We start from the raw sequence: 18,112 nt of genomic DNA on the forward strand, positions 1-18,112 counted from the left end.
TCGCCGACCTCACCTTCTCAAAAATCTCTACAGGCCAGGTAAGGCCTGAGGAGGTTTACTGTACACAGGCCCACCTAGACACCTCTTGAGGCAATCAGATTGCTAAACCCCTGATTGCAATCAGAGGGTCAGTACCCGCCCTGTCACTTGCGTGTGTGTAAGACGGGGCCCGAGGATCGGCCGGGCGTGGTGTGCTCCGGGTGGCGCTGCTGATGCCGAGACTGGGTTCCGCTGCGTGCGTGGCTTCGGCCCGGTGCCGAGCCTTGCACCCTGCAGCCAGGCGACATGCGACATGCACCACACGCTACATCCTCTCATGTTGCTTGCCGCGGTGGTCTGCCTGGCTCTCTCGCCGTCGCCGACGGAAGAAGGACCTCATCAGCTCCGCGCATTCGTCCGCCCGGCAACCCCCTTCCACCTGAACAGTGGTGTGGAAGGGATGCGGCTGCGGTTGCCCCGGCAACAGCTCTGTATGTGCGTCTTCATCTGCCGGCTTCACTGCCGAAGGTTTATCGGAAGGGGACACATCGTCACCATCGCTGGCTTTTTCAGCTCCATTTCGATCCTGCTGTCTTGCTGTACCAGATACAACGGAAGGCGCCGTGCCGTCGTGATGTAACGGATCCGTGTGAGGCAAAGCAATGCCATCACACCTTTCATTACGCCTGCTGCAACCATTGTTATTGCTGCTGCTGCTGCCGGTGTTGTTGTTGATGCTGCAGCTGTACGTGCACGAATCCTGAAGCCCGTATCCGCCGTCGTCTCCGTGGCTGTCATCCGCACCATTAATACTGGGCGCCCCACGACCAGGACCCACAGCACGAGCTCCCTGCTGCTGCTGCATGTCGGAGGCCGAGCGCGGAGGAAATAGCTGAATCCAGCTGCCGTCAGCGCCTAACCTTGGCTGCCGCGCACCGTACACCACTCGCGCTATACGAGCCTGTAAGATTGCTCCTGCACACATGGGGCAAGGTTCCAAAGTGGCGTACAGAGTGGCGCCCAGCAACCGCCAGGAACTCAATTTGCTTGCCCCGGCCGTTATGCACAGCATCTCGGCGTGCGCCACGGGGCTACGAAGCCTGTGAACCCGATTGTGGCCGCGTGCCAGAATGCGGTCGCCATGCACCAGGACCGCACCCACGGGAACTTCGCCCTCGGCTGCTGCGGCGCGCGCCTCATCGAGCGCCATGCCCATATAGTGCACGTCGGCGGCGCTGAACTCCTGTACTAGAGTCGGTGCGAAGACTGCAGTGGTAGCTGTAATGGACGGTGTGGAGCAGCGGCTGGACGTTTTGACGGTATGCAGGCGAACCTCTCGCTGGAGGTGCAGGACGGATGTTGCGTGCGGCGCCCGGGTTCGAGGTGGAAGATAAGCCCTCGATACCGTCAGCATTTGGTAGGAGCGTGATACACTGTTCGCAACACGTGTACAATCCCTACATGGATTTTAGGGTTGGAACACAAAAATTCAAGCTATACAAGGTACATCGTTGGCCAAGGCCATAATTGGCAAGTACGCGGAGGCTTCGACTTAGGATGTAAGATTGATTACAATGCACATATTTCCCCATAAGATTTGGTTTAGCATTTTCCAATTACAGTTGGGCCCCACCCTGGAGGGCCCAACGCGTGCCCGGGCTATACTGCACACTCTGCTTACACAGCCCTCTCTCTTCCGCAGTTAGCGTATAGAAAGGCTGCCAAAATGGCGACGCAGGTACATTGCAGGATAACTTGCTGGCTTTGCCGCCCAAAACACATGCTGACGGCTTTCGGTCTTTGTTGCTGCTACGCATACAACTTCAATTGTGTGGAGGATAGTCGGTGCAGACTTTCGGCCGCAAGGTATGATTTTACATTAAGTTTTGCACTAAAGCCAGGGCCCTTGCGGCGGCCGACCATACGGAGCAAACAAGTTGCACACCCTGAATATTGTTTCTGGTTCCTTTCATTTCTGTAGAAGACAGCCGTGGCCGTGGCGTACTGCAAGCAGGGCAACGGTCTCATTAAGCTCAATGGTAAGCATCACGCCTATGTTGGCCAGGGTACCCATCAAAGTGTTGGGACGTGTATCTGCATATGAGGTATACAGCTTGAATTCATAGCAACGTCAAACTCGCAGCGGCGGCTGTCACAACAGGGCGGCTGATGCTAAGGGCAGGACGTTACGCAGGATAGCAGCATATAGGCCAAACACTGCGGGTGAACCGATTAGTGCTATTCGTAGGCTATGGCTACCTGGGCAGCTCTCTTGTTTCGCATCGTTTGCGTGAGCCTCGACGTGTATGCACGCTATGTTCTCCGGACAGTGTTCTTCCGCAGCAGAACTTTGTGCCCTATGGCACAGCTGGGAATGCGATTGCAACAAGGGGTCAACGGCTTCCGTGTTCATTGTGAAATCCCATGGGTTGTTGCAAAGAACAGGGTATGCATACCATGCAACAGGGGACTGTGCAAACCCAGCTGCTCCACGTGGTGTTAGCAATTTGCGGAGTTGCACGGTCTTCGGTACCTGTTGTACCTTGAGTCGTCTTCGCTGTGCCTAGCTTCATCTCCCATCCTTGCAGCCCCTGTTTTGCGGCTATGGCGTACGATGCTCACGCGGCCTTGAGGACTGCTTCCATGCCACCTAAACTTCTTGCGCACTTTCGCCCTACTTGTTGCTATCCGTAGGCCAGCCCTTGGAGCTGGTGAAGCCTGAGGCTCTGCGCTTCAAGGTCTTTGAGCCTATCCTGGTGATTGGCCGCCAGAAGGTCAAGAACCTGGACATCCGCCTGCGCGTCAAGGGTGGCGGTCACGTTTCGCAGATCTACGGTGCGTGACAGCTTCTTGGGTCGCATCATGGGCGCAATGAATGGGCACCTGGGGATTTGCTCGGTGGATTGCTGCCCACGGTAGTTGGCTCTATGAAGCGGCTCAGGCGGCTGTATGGGTGCCATACGTTTGGAGGCTTCACTTTTGGGATCACAGCGGCGACTGGCAAGGGCAGCTGACATAGGCAGCGCACATACTTGCCACTTCTTCACGTCAGCATGACAACCAGCCGCTGGTGATCTTTATCTTGGATGTGCTGTGATGTATCTTGAAACACGGACAATTCCAGTCAACGAGATGTTCAAGATGGCAGGGGCCCCTCGGCCAACCATCCCATGTGTCCGCAGTAGTTCAGCAGCAGCGGTCGATGAGAAGCACAGCCCATACTCCTGGATGGCTGTGCCTCGCGAAGGGTGTTGCCACATCCCGAGGATTTTTGCAGTTTTGCAGGACACTTAGCTCGCTATCATTATCCTGGGTGGGTTGAGTCAAGAAAGACGCATCGCCAGTTGAAAGGCTGAAAGCGCTGTAAAGCCGCAGCTGGTTACCCTGGTTGTCCAGAACAGACGCGACTTCATGCCCCACAAGACATGCGTCGTGAAAACACCAATTTGAATGTATCAGTAACGTTGTCCTCTATTGTTGTGGTCATAATGCAAATAACGCGTATTTTGGTCGAGTGGTTCACGTTGGATCCAGTGGAGCGTCTCAAGTCCGCGCTGGAGTTATTTGGCTAGAGTCTTCGTGTCTCCGGGTGGATGGATTTCTGGATGCCTTGGCAGCGTCAATTTAACTGGTGCACAACTGTTGCCAGTAGTGTTGTCACAACAGTGAACATGCCTTCTGGGAAGCTTGCATGGGTGAAGCGACTAACAGATCGTCTGCACTCATTGCTTCCTGAATGTGCATTTTTTCTGTGCAGCTCTGCGCCAGGCTATTGCCAAGGCTGTGGTTGCCTTCTACCAGAAGTACGTGGACGAGCAGAGCAAGCAGCAGATTAAGGATGCCCTTCTTCAGTTCGACAGGACGCTGCTGGTGGCTGACCCCCGCCGCTGCGAGCCCAAGAAGTGAGTTGGCAACTGTAGTAGGGGTCCAAATCAACCAAAAGGAGTGGGTCGAGCTGTTGTGGCATCGTGCAATATGGCTCGGGGGGCCTGTCTTATCTAAAGACAGAGCCTTCACATCGGGTGAAATGTCTCACCACGTAACAGCAGGAGAACATTCATTGTATGGGCGCAGATGCATATCTGCCCTGCATGGGGAAAATCATGCCATTTAGGTTAATGCATCTGCTCTAATTTAATTCTTTTGCTGTTGTTCATGGGAGATGGGCAATCTGCTGCGCAGTTAATGGGATGGCTTCTCTCGTATTAGATTGGCGTTTTAGGTGTATTGTTGTGTTGTGGGTGCTTCGCTGGTGGTCAGGACCTATCTGTGTTACATTAACCTCTTGTCGTGACGTTCTCCTTAACCCCCTGCAGGTTCGGTGGTCGTGGTGCTCGCGCTCGGTTCCAGAAGTCTTACCGTTAAGCGGTATGGCTCTGCAGCCGTGGGTGGCATGCACGGGATCCCCAAGGTATCACTGCGTGGTTGGAAACCCGCGGCCTGGGGGCGACGTACTAGCGGTGTCTGGGTTATTCCCGTAGGCCCCTGGCGTGGCTGGTGGCCGTGGCGTTGTGGCTGTACCATGTGGCTGCCTGAGCCAGTGCGGCGCAGGGCGGCCAGTGCACGGTGTTTCTCGCGGTCAGCCAGGGAGAGTGGTGTTCGTCTGGACGCCGCAGTCCAGTTGTAACGAAAGAAAAGACCGTGCATATGTTTGTCGTTTTGTGCCTGTGCTTTTGGGCAATAACGCAGCTGCTATGTAATGAAATGAAGCCGGCGCTGCAGCGGTCTTGCATGGGAAGGCCAGCCCATGTTCGGATACAAAAGGTGTTTTCAGCCTCCCAGGATGACATGTTGCTATGCATCTCTCAAGAAGAATGCGTTGGACAGCGCGGCAGCGAACACAGGACTAACCCCCAAAAAGTATGTAGACGATGCTAGAAAGTGTGGCGCAAAAGTACATCGGCTAATTGCATAATCCCCAATATAGGAACATAGCGTTGTATACATTACTCGAGCCCACTTTGATAGACGCAATGCTCCCTACAGGCGAGTCCCGTGGTTCATTAAAAAGAGAGCCCCCCCTAAAAGAGTCCCAACTTCACAAATTCACATCTTGCGTATATAATGCTGTCATACAAGGCATCGCGTCGGGATTAACGTTTCTATGTAAAGTATTATATACTTAAAAATTTCCTAATTTGTTTCAACGCGATAGTCTCGCGCAGCGCAGCGGCAGAAGCACATAAACATCAGCAGAGTGAGGGAGCGTATTATTAATACTAGATTGGAGCCGGTTCCTACATTCTTCCGGAGCGCAGTACGACCACTAAACCGAGATCTCGGCCCACTTAACGTGATTGCGATCCATTTCTTTCAAGTGCTGATTACTGTTGCCTTTTCGATCACTAGGATTGTGCGGCACAGGCACTCTTAGGTATCTCCTTCCGGCATTTTCGCTTTACACAGGTGAGTGCTTAGCCTCTATTTTATCCCTTCGGTGCTCCATCGCAGGATGTTTACTGATGAAGGTCTCCTTATCTTGCCCAGATATTGCGTTGCGTGGACTTTCGGTTCAAAAAACAAAGCTACCAATGAGAGGCTTCTCTAGGAAAACCCGTTCACTTGCATCAGAGTACCAATAGAAATCTCTGCGTCGTTCTAACAGAGTGGCTGATCTTTAATGGATCCCCGGAAGTTCTGCATGTTTTGCTTTTCAACGTGCGATGGAACGCCGCTTTGGTTTGGACGTGTTTTGTTATTGATGACCTTAATATCGGATAAATGACTAGAAAATTCAGATTTCTTGCCTTCGCTGCATTAATCCCGCAGACGCGTAAAGATGCTGGCTGCCAAGACGTGCCCCACCGTGTCTACCCGCGCTGCTGGAGCGCGTTTTGGCCGCCGTCCGGTTGTTCCAGTTCAGCGCCGCCAGGTTGCCGCTGCTGCTTTTGACGACACCAACCTCTTTCTTAACATCCTCGGCAGCGGTCTAGCGGGCGCTGCTGTTGCCGCTGTCACCACCTTCACCTCTGAGAACAAGGACAAGGAGATTGAGCGCATCCAGACGCTGGACGGTGCTCTGCCCATCGGTGCCGCTGTCGCCGTGGATGCCATCGCGCATTCCATTCCTGGCCTGAACATTCTGTTCGGCCTGCTGGCGGAGCCAGTGGGCGCCGCGGCAGGCGTCGCTTACATGATGACCCTGATTCTGTCAGCCCCCTCGGTCGACCCCAACACTCTGGCGCCGGAGGGCACTGTGCTGAACGCCAAGAAGGCCACCGACAGCCGCGCTGCGTTGCGTGTCCCCTTCACGCGTCTCATCCCCACCGCCCTCAAGGTCGTCGATACCACGAACGATGCCAGCAGCGGCGCCGGCTGGACCATTGGGGAAAACGGCCTGCCAAAGCTGCCAATTAACTCGGTCCTCATCGTGCTGGGTGTCGGTGGCCTGATTCTGGAATCGGCGGCCCACGCTCCCGTCATGTCGTTCTTCCTGCCGCGCGTTCTGACAGTGGCTGCCTGGTACGCTGGCGCCGGCTACTTCCTCGACAAGCGCGAGTGAATGGTTGCTGTTGCCAAGGAGGTGATATAGGCGTTTAATTGAAATTTAAGGATTGAGCTACTTTTGATTATATATCGTTTTTTATATTGGGGCTCGGACAGGTGTAAGGTCATGTCTTTCCATTCCATGCCTCGAAATGATTTGCTGGTCCTTCAGTGGGTGTCTGGGTTCAGGGTCAAGTAGGTCACGTGAAGCCTTGTGCCGTTTATGCATGTTGACGTTTGGTTTGAGGGATCATACGAACTTAAATACAGAGGATTTTGGTGAGGATGTGGAAGATAGGGAAGGCACCTGCTTGTCGCCCGAACATCAGGAGATAATGTTTGTAGCGCCTTGCGTGGTGATTTCAGCTTCAGTTATGGAGGGGTTTTGTGTGGTCGCTCTCCACTGATATGTCCGATTTCGTGGATCTAGTGAGGATTTCACTAGCTGCAGGAAAATGAAGCGGATGGTTCCTTTGTTAGACATGCGCGTATGCTGTACGTATTGCAAAAAGCAGCAGACGATTAACAACCTGCGCTTATGGTTCGGACCGTGGATTGCGTTCCCCTTTATTGACGGTGGCAGCGCTCTGGGGCCATAGGGGAGGCCGGTCACTTGCTGCACGGAGGGATGACGGAAGTTGCAGCCAATAGCGGGGCGGCAACCAGGGGCTCATATATAAATGGCCATTGAACGAATTAAATAAAATGCATGCCGTTTCTGGGCAATTCCATTAACAGTGTAAGGACAGTTTTGATGACACAAGGGTCGATTAGTCCATGGATGGTTGATGACGGTATTTTTTCCCTGAGCAACGGCCGGCATCGCCATTGACGTCAAATTTGGCGTGCAGTTGTGGTCAATCACAGCTAAGGACTGTACACATGCTGGATTTCTTTCGCTGAGATGTAACAGAATACGCTAAAGCGCCCGGTGGAAACCGGTGGAGCATCCGCCTGTAGCGGCAGAACCGCAATATAGCACGGTTGTCCATACTACACACTGTCACATATCTAATATTATGAGCCCTATTACACCCGATATGCTGTCACTGGCTCCAACGCGACAGCAGTATGAACTGTACGTGAACTCAGAGCCTCGAACCTTGTCGTCACAGTTAGTACGTGACGAAGTTACAACACTACACGCCACACTCAACAGAAACTACCATTAGATCTGCTGTATTAACGCATGAAAAACACTCTTGTCACCTTCCGATCACAAAATGTCTCATGTCTCTGTTCTTTTCCACTACCAACAGCCAGTGTCTGCGTAAGCTACGCGCTACGCTACACCAGCACGCCTGCAGTCAGTCTGCCGCTGCTGCACGACACGTGCGATGTTCTCTCTGGCAGTGACAGTGCAAGTGCGGTGAGGATCAAGCACAAACCCAAATCAGCCCTCCTATTCCCCTCCCTGGGTATGAACGGAAATGCATACTCATCGCCGTCGTTCGCGCTTCCACACAAAGACCTTGCCAGTCGTCTTGGGATCCATGCCCGCTTCTTTAATCTCCTTAGCGCGCAGCTTGCGTTTCCGACCTTTGCACATGACTAGCTTTTCGTACGCAAGGTGCTCCGCGGTGGCCGCCACCCTGTTTCGCCGCTCCAGCCGCTGCGCTAGCTCCTTATACGCCGCATACTTCCGCCTGCAAACAGCGGCAAGGAGTGTGCATGTGGCAATGTTCGCTCAGGCAACACATGGCCACAAGCATGAGCGCGTCAGGCCTGTGCGCACTCGCATTCAGATGGCCAAGCTGCTGGAAGGATACAAACCTGGTGGCGCTCCAAACATTGGCCGCCTGTGCATCAGGACCACTGCTCTGCAACGACGCAGCAGCCAGCAGCCCCCGCCACAACCGCATGCCCCAAGCTGTCAACCTCGTTTCCCACCCAAACACTCATCCGGGACCCCTTTCCCAGGGTTCTTTCGCACTCAAAGCTCAGGCCTACCGCGCGCGTAAGTTCCCATGAATTCCACCACGCACATGGGCAAAGCCAGGATATGAGTCCGGTTGCGTGCGGGTACTCCGCTCCATTGCCCACGCGCCCTAAGGTGTCACCTGCCACCTTCCCAACCCTTGACAACCCACTTTTCAACTCCCTTGTTGCTAGTTCCCAGCATCGCCTTCGGGTCAGCCAGCTGAGCGGAGCGTGGCCGGTTGAAGGTGCGGTCCAGTAGCTCCGCCGGCGTATCGAAGTACTCCGCCGGGTTGAACCGAGCTGCCTCTTCCTCGCTGTCCACGAACACCGTGTGCCGTGGCGCTGGTCCTGCTGCCGCTGCCGCCGGCCCTGCGGAGCCGTTGCTGCCGCGCTTTGCAGCCGCAGCGGCCGGCTGCGCTGCGGTCACACCAATAAAGTGCAAAGACTCCCTTAACCTTGCCGCCTTGTTGGCCTCCGTGGTGGCCTTCATGGACAAGTACTTGACATCCTGCGTCTTCATCAGCCGAAGCTCCTCCTGGCTGTACTTGTTGGCCTGGGTCAGCCTGAGAGGCAGACGGGAGGGAAGGGAAGAGGGGAGGAGCCATAAGCCAAGGGCAAATCCCTGACACCCAAGGCACCGCCTGCTGGAGGTTGAAGCAAAGAGGCAAACTGCCCGAAGCTCAGGACGCTTAGCCCAAGGAAAAACACAGAGGTAAATGGGGAGCGGAAAAGGGTTCCTAACTACACAGGTCGCGAGTTTTAGGATAGGAGCCATACAGAATGAGAAGGCATGAAAATAGCATGGCAAACCAGGACATGGTTCACGCAGACATGAGGGGGGCTCCATAGCTGAGGGACGCGGAAAACTTGAGCAACCATGTGTTTCCAGCTTTAGGCAGTAAAAGCCAGCGGAGACATGATTACGCAGTATGTAAATGAAGCCACCAGGTGCCCCCGCATTATGCACAGCCCGCATTCGCACTGCAGCGACACCACAGGCAAGCCGCCTCGCCACACCTGCCGTCATGGACGCCGTCCTTGGTCCGGGCCTTTTCCATGGCGAAGTAAAACTCATCGGGGTTCCGCTCCTCCGCCTTGCGCTTGAGAGTCTGCATGGCGTTAGGGTAGGGTAGGGTGGTGTTGGCTTGAGCCGGGGGCCGACGGAACCGCAGGGCAAGAAGAAAAAACACTGCTGACAAACACACATGATGAGAAACAACCTAAATTATGTACACTTCAGGAAGGCGGTGAAGATGGGTGCCATGCCAACCTGACGTGGTAGCTGACAGCCACCACAGACAGCCCATGCGGTCCCCTTTCAGCACGGAGCCCTTCACGGCAGAAAGACGTGGACATAGAGCAATTGGTTCACGAGAAATGGGGACACAGTATTCGCTCTGTCACCTTGAGGATCTTCTCCTTTTTGTGGAAATTTTTCGCGCGCTCCACATAGTCCTTGTGCTTTTCAAGCAAGCCATACTTCTTCCGTGCAGCCCTGTTCAGAGGTGTGCGTGCGGAGCCGCGGGAATTGGGCGGGGAGGACTACGCTTAGGCGAACGAGTGTGTTGGGGGAGGAAATGGGTGGAAAGGGAAGTCATGTCCGTTAGCCCCACTGAACGCAGGCCTGCCGTAACTACAACGTGTGTGTGCGACCCGGCCTTGAGGCTCTACCGCAGCGCCCGACCCGTGAGCCAGTCCATCCTTTGGCGTGCTTCACCCCAAAACTTACGGCTGTGAGCGCTCCTTATGCGTCTTGCGCTTGATTGCATTCGCGAGGGCTGTCATTTTCTTCTATGGCCTGGCCCACAAGGGGCCGCCAGCTGTTTGAATTATAGGACACAAAAAGAAGTTCAAAATTTTCGGTAAGCAAGAAGATACCGCAGAAATGAACACTGGAATTTGTAGGGTCGAAATGCGGCTCAACGAGACAGCAAGCTTCTGTTAAGGGTTTTATAAGAGATAACCTTTCCAGCAATAGTGAATTCTAGCAAAATCTATGTTTGGGGTAGCGCAACGTAGAGAGGCCGAGGGCAATATGCGCAAACATATTGCAAACTATCAGCAGAATAACATTACAATATACAGCCCTACGGAAAACAGATAACAAGCCTAAGACGGGGCTCCGGAAAGGTTTGAAGCGCACCAGAAATGTCGTACGCCGCCGATTTAGTTGGTTTCAAGGTACCACTCTGTTACAACTTGCACACATATCACATATGCAACCCTGATTGGGCAGACGACATCAGGTGCCAAGCTTTGTTATTCAACTGTGCCATTATTATTTCTTACTTGCACGGTTGTTGCCATGTCAAGCCCTGTCCTTAAGGCACTCGTGGCTGCAAGACAGAAATGCCTGACGGAGGTAGGATCGCAAGTGAACCGAAATATACCACCTGCCCAGGAAACACGACAGGACACTGCGCTGCTCGAGCATACAGCAAGGTGCCTCTGCACAACCGGCCCCGAAACCTGCTCTTCCGATAGAACCTACCCACTCAACATGCTGTCCCAAAATCTCAACTCCTGTTAAGGAGGATCCTGCTAAGCACAAATGTCTTCTCCAGAGATAATTCAGGCCTCTAAACTATCCTGGGGCCGTGGTACCCCTTGACGCTCTCTCCGCTCCCTTCCCGCCACTCCAGGACGAGGCCTACTGGGACCCTAAGCCAGACTTCACACGGCCCGTCAGCGCCCGCAACGAGGCGGCTGCACTGTCCTGGATGTTGGACCACCAAGCAGGTGGGGCCCAGGAGAGAAGGAAAAACCTTAGCCCAACGGCGCGACAGCCAGACAGACAACTTTCCAAATACCCCCTGCTATAGACAGCCGCACTGCGTGGGAGCTCTAACCATGTATCCATCAAGCCCGTTGATACAAATGTGCGCCAAAGATTTAATCCTTAACACGCGTTTTCTGCCGTATATGCCGTAATAACCGCCAACCCTAACTTCCAAGCCTAAGTGTATATCTCCGTATGTTGAATTCGTGGCTGTGTCGCTCTCCCACCTCCCTCGCCACACACCGCCACACACAGCGGTATGCCGCGGCGGTCCTGCTGATGTGGCCGAGTTGAGGGCCTTATGCGCTAACTACTGCGTTCGCCTGGGAGCCGCAACCCCGCCGGAGCAGCAAGCAGAAGAGCAAGGGGGCGAGGAGAAGGCCACGGCGGCGGCGGCGGATTCGGAGCCAGCCGATGCAGGGCCAGACGGTGCCGTACATGGGACTGCTGGAGAAGCTGCGGTCGGGTCTGGGCCAGAGGCTGCAGCTCGAGGCGGTCTGACGTCCTCCTCCTCCGGTCGCAGCTTTGGAGCCGGGTCTGTCGAGGAGGCGCTGCAAAGGTGAGGAAAGAAAGTAACCTATCAGTTAGTGAACAGCAGTTACTGAACAGCAGTTTGTGGATAGCAGTTAGTGGATAGCAGTTACTGAACAGCAGTTAGTGGATAGCAGTAGCAGCAGTAGTGGGAAGGGAAGTGGGGGGAGGGGGAAACCCTCAGTCCGGGATCTCACCGCAGCTGGGAGCTGGGGTACGGTAACCTTCGTGCCTTCGTGCCGCCATTCCCCCGACCCTTTTTTCACCCTTTCACCCCGCTCGGACATGCACACGAACACGCTCCCGTCAGCCACTCAGTTGGAAGTTAGTGCTCTAGGATATTATTTTATAATACTGAATCCAGCCAGTCCGGCATCCAAATCTGCGTCCAAATGCAGGTGGTGCACGCAACGGGGAGTCCGCGGGGCGGCCTCTCCGGCGCTCTTTGGTAGGGGCGGAGGCCAACGTGGAGGCGGGTCGAGTTCGGGGACAGCCGCCCAGCCGCCGCCGCCTCTGCGCGGCCTGCGGGCGGACACGGCGGTGGCTCCGGGCGATGTCGTACTGCACGTGCCCGCTGACCTGCTCATATCGTACGAGACCGCCAAAAAGTCGGATCTGGTACGGACTTCGGGTCGCTTACCTGGGTCATACATACATACATACATATATACATACATACATACATACATACATACATACATACATACATACATACATACATACATACATACATACATACACACTCGAATTACACATCCCTACATTGACCCCCCCCCAGGGCAAGGTGCTGTCCGCACTGCCCCTGGATCTCAGCGATGACAGCATCGCCCTCATCTGGACGTGTGTGGAGCGACACGAACCCGAGGCCCCACACGCGCCCTTCTGGGCGGCGCTGCCGCACAGCTTCTCCACGGGTGAGGTCCCATGAGGGGAGTGACGACATGTGTTCCAGGGGCCCCCATTGGTCAGTTCTGCTTCCTGTACATCTGCCGCAGAACTCTTTCCTTGGCAGCAGCTTCACTCGCTCATGGTTCGTCTTTCCCCCCTTCACGCCCATATACGCAGCAGCACATTTCATCCTGTGGGTTGCGGTGTCTGGGATGAGAGCGGTAGTTGGCTGGATTCCCTCCACGTCTCAGCCGCCCGCGACCCCCCTGCTGCACCCTGCTGCACGAGCCCCCTGCGCCACCCATTCGTCGTATTTCGCTTCCTCACCCCCCTCCTCGTCCCGTGTTCACTCTTCCCCCCGCCCCTTCCCCCCCCCTCTGACCTCTCCAGCTCTCAGTGCCAGCCAGGAGGACGTGGCTCTGTTAGAGGGTACGCCGCTGCACGGCGACGCGGTCAGGGCGAGGCAGGTGGGGGGTCGGGGGGGGGAGGGAGGCGCTGGTGGGGGCCGGGACGTGAGGTATGTATGTATGTCGCTTGTGCTGCTTAAAGTCCGGGGTGCTGGCTTGCGACAAGCAAGTGGAGAGGGGGGTATGTGGCAGCAGCTGCTCGCAGGGGTACATACATACTTACAGACGCACATTGGGAGCTTGGGGATGTGTATGAATGGGAGACAGCCCATCACGCCCCTGACGCCCCCTCCGTAGTGCCCCCTCGGCCAGTCCTTCTTAACCCCGACGCAACCCAACCCACCTCAATCCGCAGCACCTCAGTGAGGCCTTCGAATCTTCCTCTCCCGCCTTCCGGTCCCTGCTGGGCGCTTATCCGGACTACTTCAAACCTGAGTGGTTCAGTTGGGAGTCGTACCTGTGGGCAGCGGAGCTGTGGTACTCGTACGGTATTCAGGTGTGTACGAAAGTACGACAGTTGTACGACATGTCATGACGTGATCGGGTAACGTTTCCGAAGCCTGGAACAACGGTGTTGCCCTTGACGAAGCAGTAGCAATACTGGTAACATTAACAACAGCAGCAGCCGCAGTAGAAATAGCAGTAGCAGTAGAAATAGCAGTAGCAGTAGAAATAGCAGTAGCAGTAGCAGGAGACCTTACGCAGTAGCCCGATGGCATTCTCCCAGTAACGCCTCGCTGTCATTCGTTTTCACAGGTTCAGTTCGCAAGTGGCGACATCCGCACTTGTCTGGCTCCGTATCTGGGCCTTATGAACCACCACCCCCTGCCCCATGTGGTGCACTTCAGTAAAGTGGACCCCGAGACCGGATGCCTCAGGTGGGTATGGAAGTCTGTATGTATGTACATCTGCCTGTCTGTCTATCTGTCCGTTTGTTTGTTGCCATGGATGCCGCTGCCATCACCTGATTGTGCCGAGGGGGCTGATAGGGGCCAGTACGGTAGATTGTGTTCCGTAAAAGACCACCACCACCTCCATCACCGCCACTAAAATGCAATGCTCCCCCGGGGGAAAGTTAGGGCGTCTCCGAGGACTTAGGGTTTTCTGTTCGCTCCTTCCCAGCTCCCGGCCCATGTGTTCCTGTCGCACTAGCCTGGCACTCCCTTTCTCCCCCTCTATTCCACCCCACCCCACCCCACCCCACTGCTCATGCCTCGCCAGGGTGCGCGCCTTCCGTCCTTGCGAAGCCGGCAACCAACTGTTTCTGTCGTACGGGCCGTACTCTAACGCCAAACTGCTGCTGTTCTATGGCTTTGCGGTGCGTGACAACCCGGCGGATGAAGTGGAGCTGGTGTTGCAGGTGCGAGGGTAACCGAGTGAAAGGGGGAGGGGGGCCCTGCAGTGGGGTATCTCGGCCGGCAGTGGCGATGATGGTGATGGTGGTGGCGATGGTAATGATGGTAATGATGGTGGTGGCAGTAGGGTTGGTCCCCCGCGAGGTTGGTCGCGATGAGGGGGTGGTCGCGAAGGACGTTACTGGGGTTACAGGTGGCTCCGGCGTCAGCCGCCATTTTGCCAAGGCCTGCTTCAAGGGGGTTTGAGTATGGGGTGGTTCTCCATGTCCCATGTACGTGTCCGTGTCCCCCCCCAGGTGCCCCCGGGGGCCGCTGCAACAGACCGCCGGGCACTGCTTGCGGCGGGTCTATCCCTGGAGCATCGTCTGAGAGCTGGAGGCCGCCTGGCGCCGCCGCTACTGTCGTGCGCCCGCCTGCTGGCGGCACCGCCGCCGCTACTCAAGCAGTGGCGGCGCATGCCGCCGGCGGAGGTAAAGGCGGCGGTGGCGGCGCCTATCGATGCGGAATCCGAAGCGGTGGCGATGGGGTTGCTGGGGGACGCTATCGAGGCCCTTTTGCGGCCTGCCCGGGATTGCGCGGCGCGGTTAAGGAGTCAGGAGGTGGGGAAGGAGGCAAGGGAGGGGTTCGCGGCGGCGGTGGGAGGGGAGGAGCAAACCGCGGTCGGGCCGGGGACGGAGCTGCGTCGCTTCGCCCGCGTGTACGTGGACGGCTTGGTCCGTGTGTTAGAGGATGCCCTGGCGGCGGTACGACGGGGCCCTATATCGCCGCGCAGTAATGCTGCCTAATCAGGCGCTGACCTATGCGTACGCTCCGAAACATCGGGATGGCTATGAGCAGGGCACTAACAGGAGCCGAGTTGGGAGAGGTGTGGGCCGTGAAGGGGGAGACGCAAGGTTTGTGCAGCGGGCGGAGAAGGGAGGGAGCTTCGCGGGGATGCGGTGTAAGGGGCCCTTGATGTTGAGAATGCGGAAATGGGGTCCTAAACGGTTTTCTGGAGGGGTCGGATGGTTACTGAACCTTTGTGAGTTTGAGAGGTGGCTGAGCGCTATAGGACGGGTGGGTGAACTTTGCGCATGGTGCATCTCTTGTAATACAGACGGGGTCTTGACCAAGCTACGATTTGATGGGGCGATTGGCGTCAGCCGCTATGCATTTAGTTTGCTGCTCTGGTTTGTTGATAAGTAATAGGTAATCTGATCGGTAATCCGCTGAACGATTCGCTTGCGGTAGGCGATTCGCTGAGCGATTCGCGTTCTGGGTTCAATGGTGGCAAAACGTGGTGGTAGATTAGAGTGCATCGGGTTGAAATCTTTGCCAGATGTTTTGCAGATTCTTACGTTGGCGATGAAGTCAATCCTGATGATGTGTCCTGATTAGCCAGTCGTTATCAATGCTGCAGGTTGCGTATTCGTCGAGCAAAAGGAGGGGTCGAACCTTGTCGAGGCCGGGCACTGAATCGTTCGCGTAAACTTTTCGAAATAGAATAATCTCGCTCGAATTCGCTCGAGTGAATATTTATGAAATTGCATGATTGCTTACATCCCTGCGCTTGCGATTTGCGTTACTCGTTGCCTTTCGAGGGTCGCAGAAAACTCGCTAGGAGCGGTGAGGGTTCTCCCGATGCATTATTCTTGAACCTCAGAATAACCCTAATTGCAGAAAAATCTACAACAAATTTCGTGGCTGATCTGCACTGCTTTCGCGCAATCTGTAGTAAATCATATTGGGCCAATAAACTATCTGGGGAGACACGTGGCGTCGGAATGCTTTAACAGGTGAAAGCGCCTCACAGTAGATATGTCGTGCCGAAGAATATCTAAGGCGCCTGAAGGGCCCCTCGTGACGAGCGCCCTATCCCGCGTAACTCGCTTGACCGATCCGTTTTCCCATCTTCGCATGATGGGGAGCTTGACGATTCGTATCCTGGTCTCGAGGTCCACCTTTGCTGAGATATAATGGTAAAATAATATCCTCGCTACTTGTAAAAGCTCATATGCAAAAAGTTTCCGACAGCACGAGGCGCTCGACCTTTCGATTCTGGACTTGCAGATGTATGATTTTGATGGGTTCTTAGTTCAATTAGGACTCTTATTATATGGATTCATCGTTTGTGCGGTGAAAGGAGCACTGCATATCCATCCCTTCTTTCCAACTTCTCTTGTCCCATGGGACATGTATGCATCCTTGCCTGCTGCTCCCAAACAAAATAGAATTCAAACTTCATCTTAGTTGGGCCCTGGACGTGGCAAAAGTATGCGGGTGGAGAGTTAGCCTGCGAGGTTTTCGACAAGGTCAACTAGGGCCCTGCAGTCAAAATTATTTATGCATTGCGTGCACAATATCACTTCATTACAAGTGTGTTTGACAGCTATTCGCATAATGTCTCTTCATCATTGGTGACAGTTGGCGGGAAAGAAATAACCCGCATCGTAATGTCTATTAGTGGCAGTCACAAGGCAAGATCGCATTTGGGATGCCTAAAAATAATGCATGCTTCCCACATTGTATATGGATAGAACCAATGGCAGGGTTATGCGTCATGTCGTCATTGCGCAGTACATAATTGCCTGCCCTCTTTCGGCTAAGCGATTACAAGCCTGAAACGTGGAACATTGTCGGAAGTGGTCCATAGTAGGTTAGCGATAGGGCACATAGCGGTCCATTATGGACTCGGACAGCAGGGGCCGCCGGGGACGGGCGCGAAACAGCCGAGGTTCATCACGTTCAGCCGGCGGCCTACGTCTCTTCAGCTTGAAAGTTGTTGAGAAGATACGCTCACGTGTCCGCACCACCTACAACGCGGTGGCCAATGAACTGGTCAGCGATCAGAATATGTCTGGTGGAAACGCTAGAGATGGAAAGAGCATCCGTCGGAGATGCTACGATGCAATAAATGTTCTCCTGGCGTGCGGCCTCATCATGAAAGACGACAAAAAGCAAATTGTTTGGCGAGGACATGGCTGCGTCGAGCTCGACCGGTTGCGTGCTGAGGTCGAAAAGAAGGCGCAGGATGTGGAGCAGAAGAAAAAGCTGCTGCAGGTTCGAAAGATGTCTAGCAGGGTTGTGCGGCCGGGGTCGCGCTCGGGGCGACAGCCAGGATACCGGTTTTTTTATTGTCAGGTGCTTTCTCCACGTTCTTCGTTATGAAGTTGTGGGTTGGATGCAGCGATGTGCTTGCGCGCAACTCCGGCTACAGAGATTTTTCAACGCTCCTAAAGCCGCATTCAATGCCCTTGAAGCGCACGCGTACCTCAGCTAACGCTGCTCTGTAAAAATAGCGTTGCGCTTGCTACAGGACATGGAACGCAAACACAAGACACTGGAGGCCTTGCTGGCGCTGGGCGCGAGTCGCGAAGCCGATGCTCAGGACAGCGGCTGCGGCAGTGGTGGCAGCTCAAGTGCCTGCAGCGGGAGCTCCCAGACCAGCCAGCGATACACCATTCCGTTCATGCTCGTCCAGGTGCGCAGGTAGAATGACAGCGCGTGGGGCCGCGGAAGGGAAGGCGCATGCGGGGCCTCCTCTCCTCTTACAGGACCGTCACCGACACATGCGTTATTTCCCAACAGGCCGCACATTTGCATGCCCTCCTAGGTCATCATACATTTACCCACCCTGGTAATAATGATTAGCCCAACTGACTCTTTGCCCAAACAGCACAGCTCCCAGAAGGTTCAGGATGCTCTATCACCCGGGTCTGTTGAGCGGTCCACTGACCTGGTGACTTCTCCAACGTCGAGGGTTTCAAGGATATAGGGGCCGCCTCCCG

General features: G+C 55.1%; 6 protein-coding genes across 6 annotated transcripts; 4 read left to right on the plus strand and 2 right to left on the minus strand.

Annotated features, from left to right (window-relative positions):
• Positions 1-94: 94 nt before the first annotated feature.
• VOLCADRAFT_89616 (uncharacterized protein) lies at positions 95-1,318 on the minus strand (the record flags this gene model as incomplete). The annotated part of the gene is made up of 2 exons (XM_002949256.1): positions 95-270; positions 916-1,318. Coding segments are annotated over 2 exons (579 nt in total), but the record flags the coding sequence as incomplete, so codon positions are not given.
• A 360-nt stretch (positions 1,319-1,678) lies between these two features.
• On the plus strand, positions 1,679-4,695 carry rps16 (component of cytosolic 80S ribosome and 40S small subunit). The gene is made up of 6 exons (XM_002949125.1): positions 1,679-1,717; positions 1,822-1,845; positions 1,961-2,018; positions 2,674-2,814; positions 3,737-3,881; positions 4,296-4,695. Exons 1-6 carry the CDS (start codon positions 1,706-1,708, stop codon positions 4,342-4,344), a joined length of 429 nt encoding a protein of 142 aa, XP_002949171.1. The 5' UTR covers positions 1,679-1,705; the 3' UTR covers positions 4,345-4,695.
• A 1,063-nt stretch (positions 4,696-5,758) lies between these two features.
• Positions 5,759-8,004, plus strand: VOLCADRAFT_104245 (uncharacterized protein; the record flags this gene model as incomplete). The annotated part of the gene is made up of 1 exon (XM_002949126.1): positions 5,759-8,004. The coding sequence occupies one exon, from the start codon at positions 5,759-5,761 to the stop codon at positions 6,479-6,481; it is 723 nt and encodes a 240-aa protein (XP_002949172.1). The 3' UTR covers positions 6,482-8,004.
• Positions 7,904-10,170, minus strand: VOLCADRAFT_89620 (uncharacterized protein; the record flags this gene model as incomplete). The annotated part of the gene is made up of 5 exons (XM_002949257.1): positions 7,904-8,111; positions 8,556-8,948; positions 9,403-9,494; positions 9,790-9,880; positions 10,115-10,170. The coding sequence occupies 5 exons, from the start codon at positions 10,168-10,170 to the stop codon at positions 7,904-7,906; spliced, it is 840 nt and encodes a 279-aa protein (XP_002949303.1).
• Positions 10,171-10,690: 520 nt separating this feature from the next.
• On the plus strand, positions 10,691-15,287 carry VOLCADRAFT_120737 (uncharacterized protein; the record flags this gene model as incomplete). The annotated part of the gene is made up of 10 exons (XM_002949127.1): positions 10,691-10,747; positions 11,028-11,124; positions 11,420-11,723; positions 12,094-12,313; positions 12,474-12,609; positions 12,974-13,050; positions 13,346-13,486; positions 13,747-13,868; positions 14,212-14,350; positions 14,642-15,287. 10 exons carry the CDS (start codon positions 10,691-10,693, stop codon positions 15,128-15,130), a joined length of 1,782 nt encoding a protein of 593 aa, XP_002949173.1. The 3' UTR covers positions 15,131-15,287.
• Positions 15,288-17,009: 1,722 nt separating this feature from the next.
• Positions 17,010-17,817, plus strand: e2fr1 (uncharacterized protein; the record flags this gene model as incomplete). Its single annotated transcript, XM_002949128.1, has 2 exons — positions 17,010-17,384; positions 17,641-17,817. The coding sequence occupies 2 exons, from the start codon at positions 17,010-17,012 to the stop codon at positions 17,815-17,817; spliced, it is 552 nt and encodes a 183-aa protein (XP_002949174.1).
• Positions 17,818-18,112: the final 295 nt, after the last annotated feature.

This window comes from Volvox carteri, assembly GCF_000143455.1.
Source record: "Volvox carteri f. nagariensis unplaced genomic scaffold VOLCAscaffold_13, whole genome shotgun sequence".
In the NCBI taxonomy this organism is placed as follows: domain Eukaryota; kingdom Viridiplantae; phylum Chlorophyta; class Chlorophyceae; order Chlamydomonadales; family Volvocaceae; genus Volvox; species Volvox carteri.

Bases quoted from the DNA above. Each gene is read 5' to 3' on its own strand.
- rps16 (XM_002949125.1), top strand. The intron at 2,019-2,673 runs GTAAGCATCACG...TGCTATCCGTAG, and splicing joins CGGTCTCATTAAGCTCAATG to GCCAGCCCTTGGAGCTGGTG. The intron at 2,815-3,736 runs GTGCGTGACAGC...TTTTCTGTGCAG, and splicing joins TCACGTTTCGCAGATCTACG to CTCTGCGCCAGGCTATTGCC.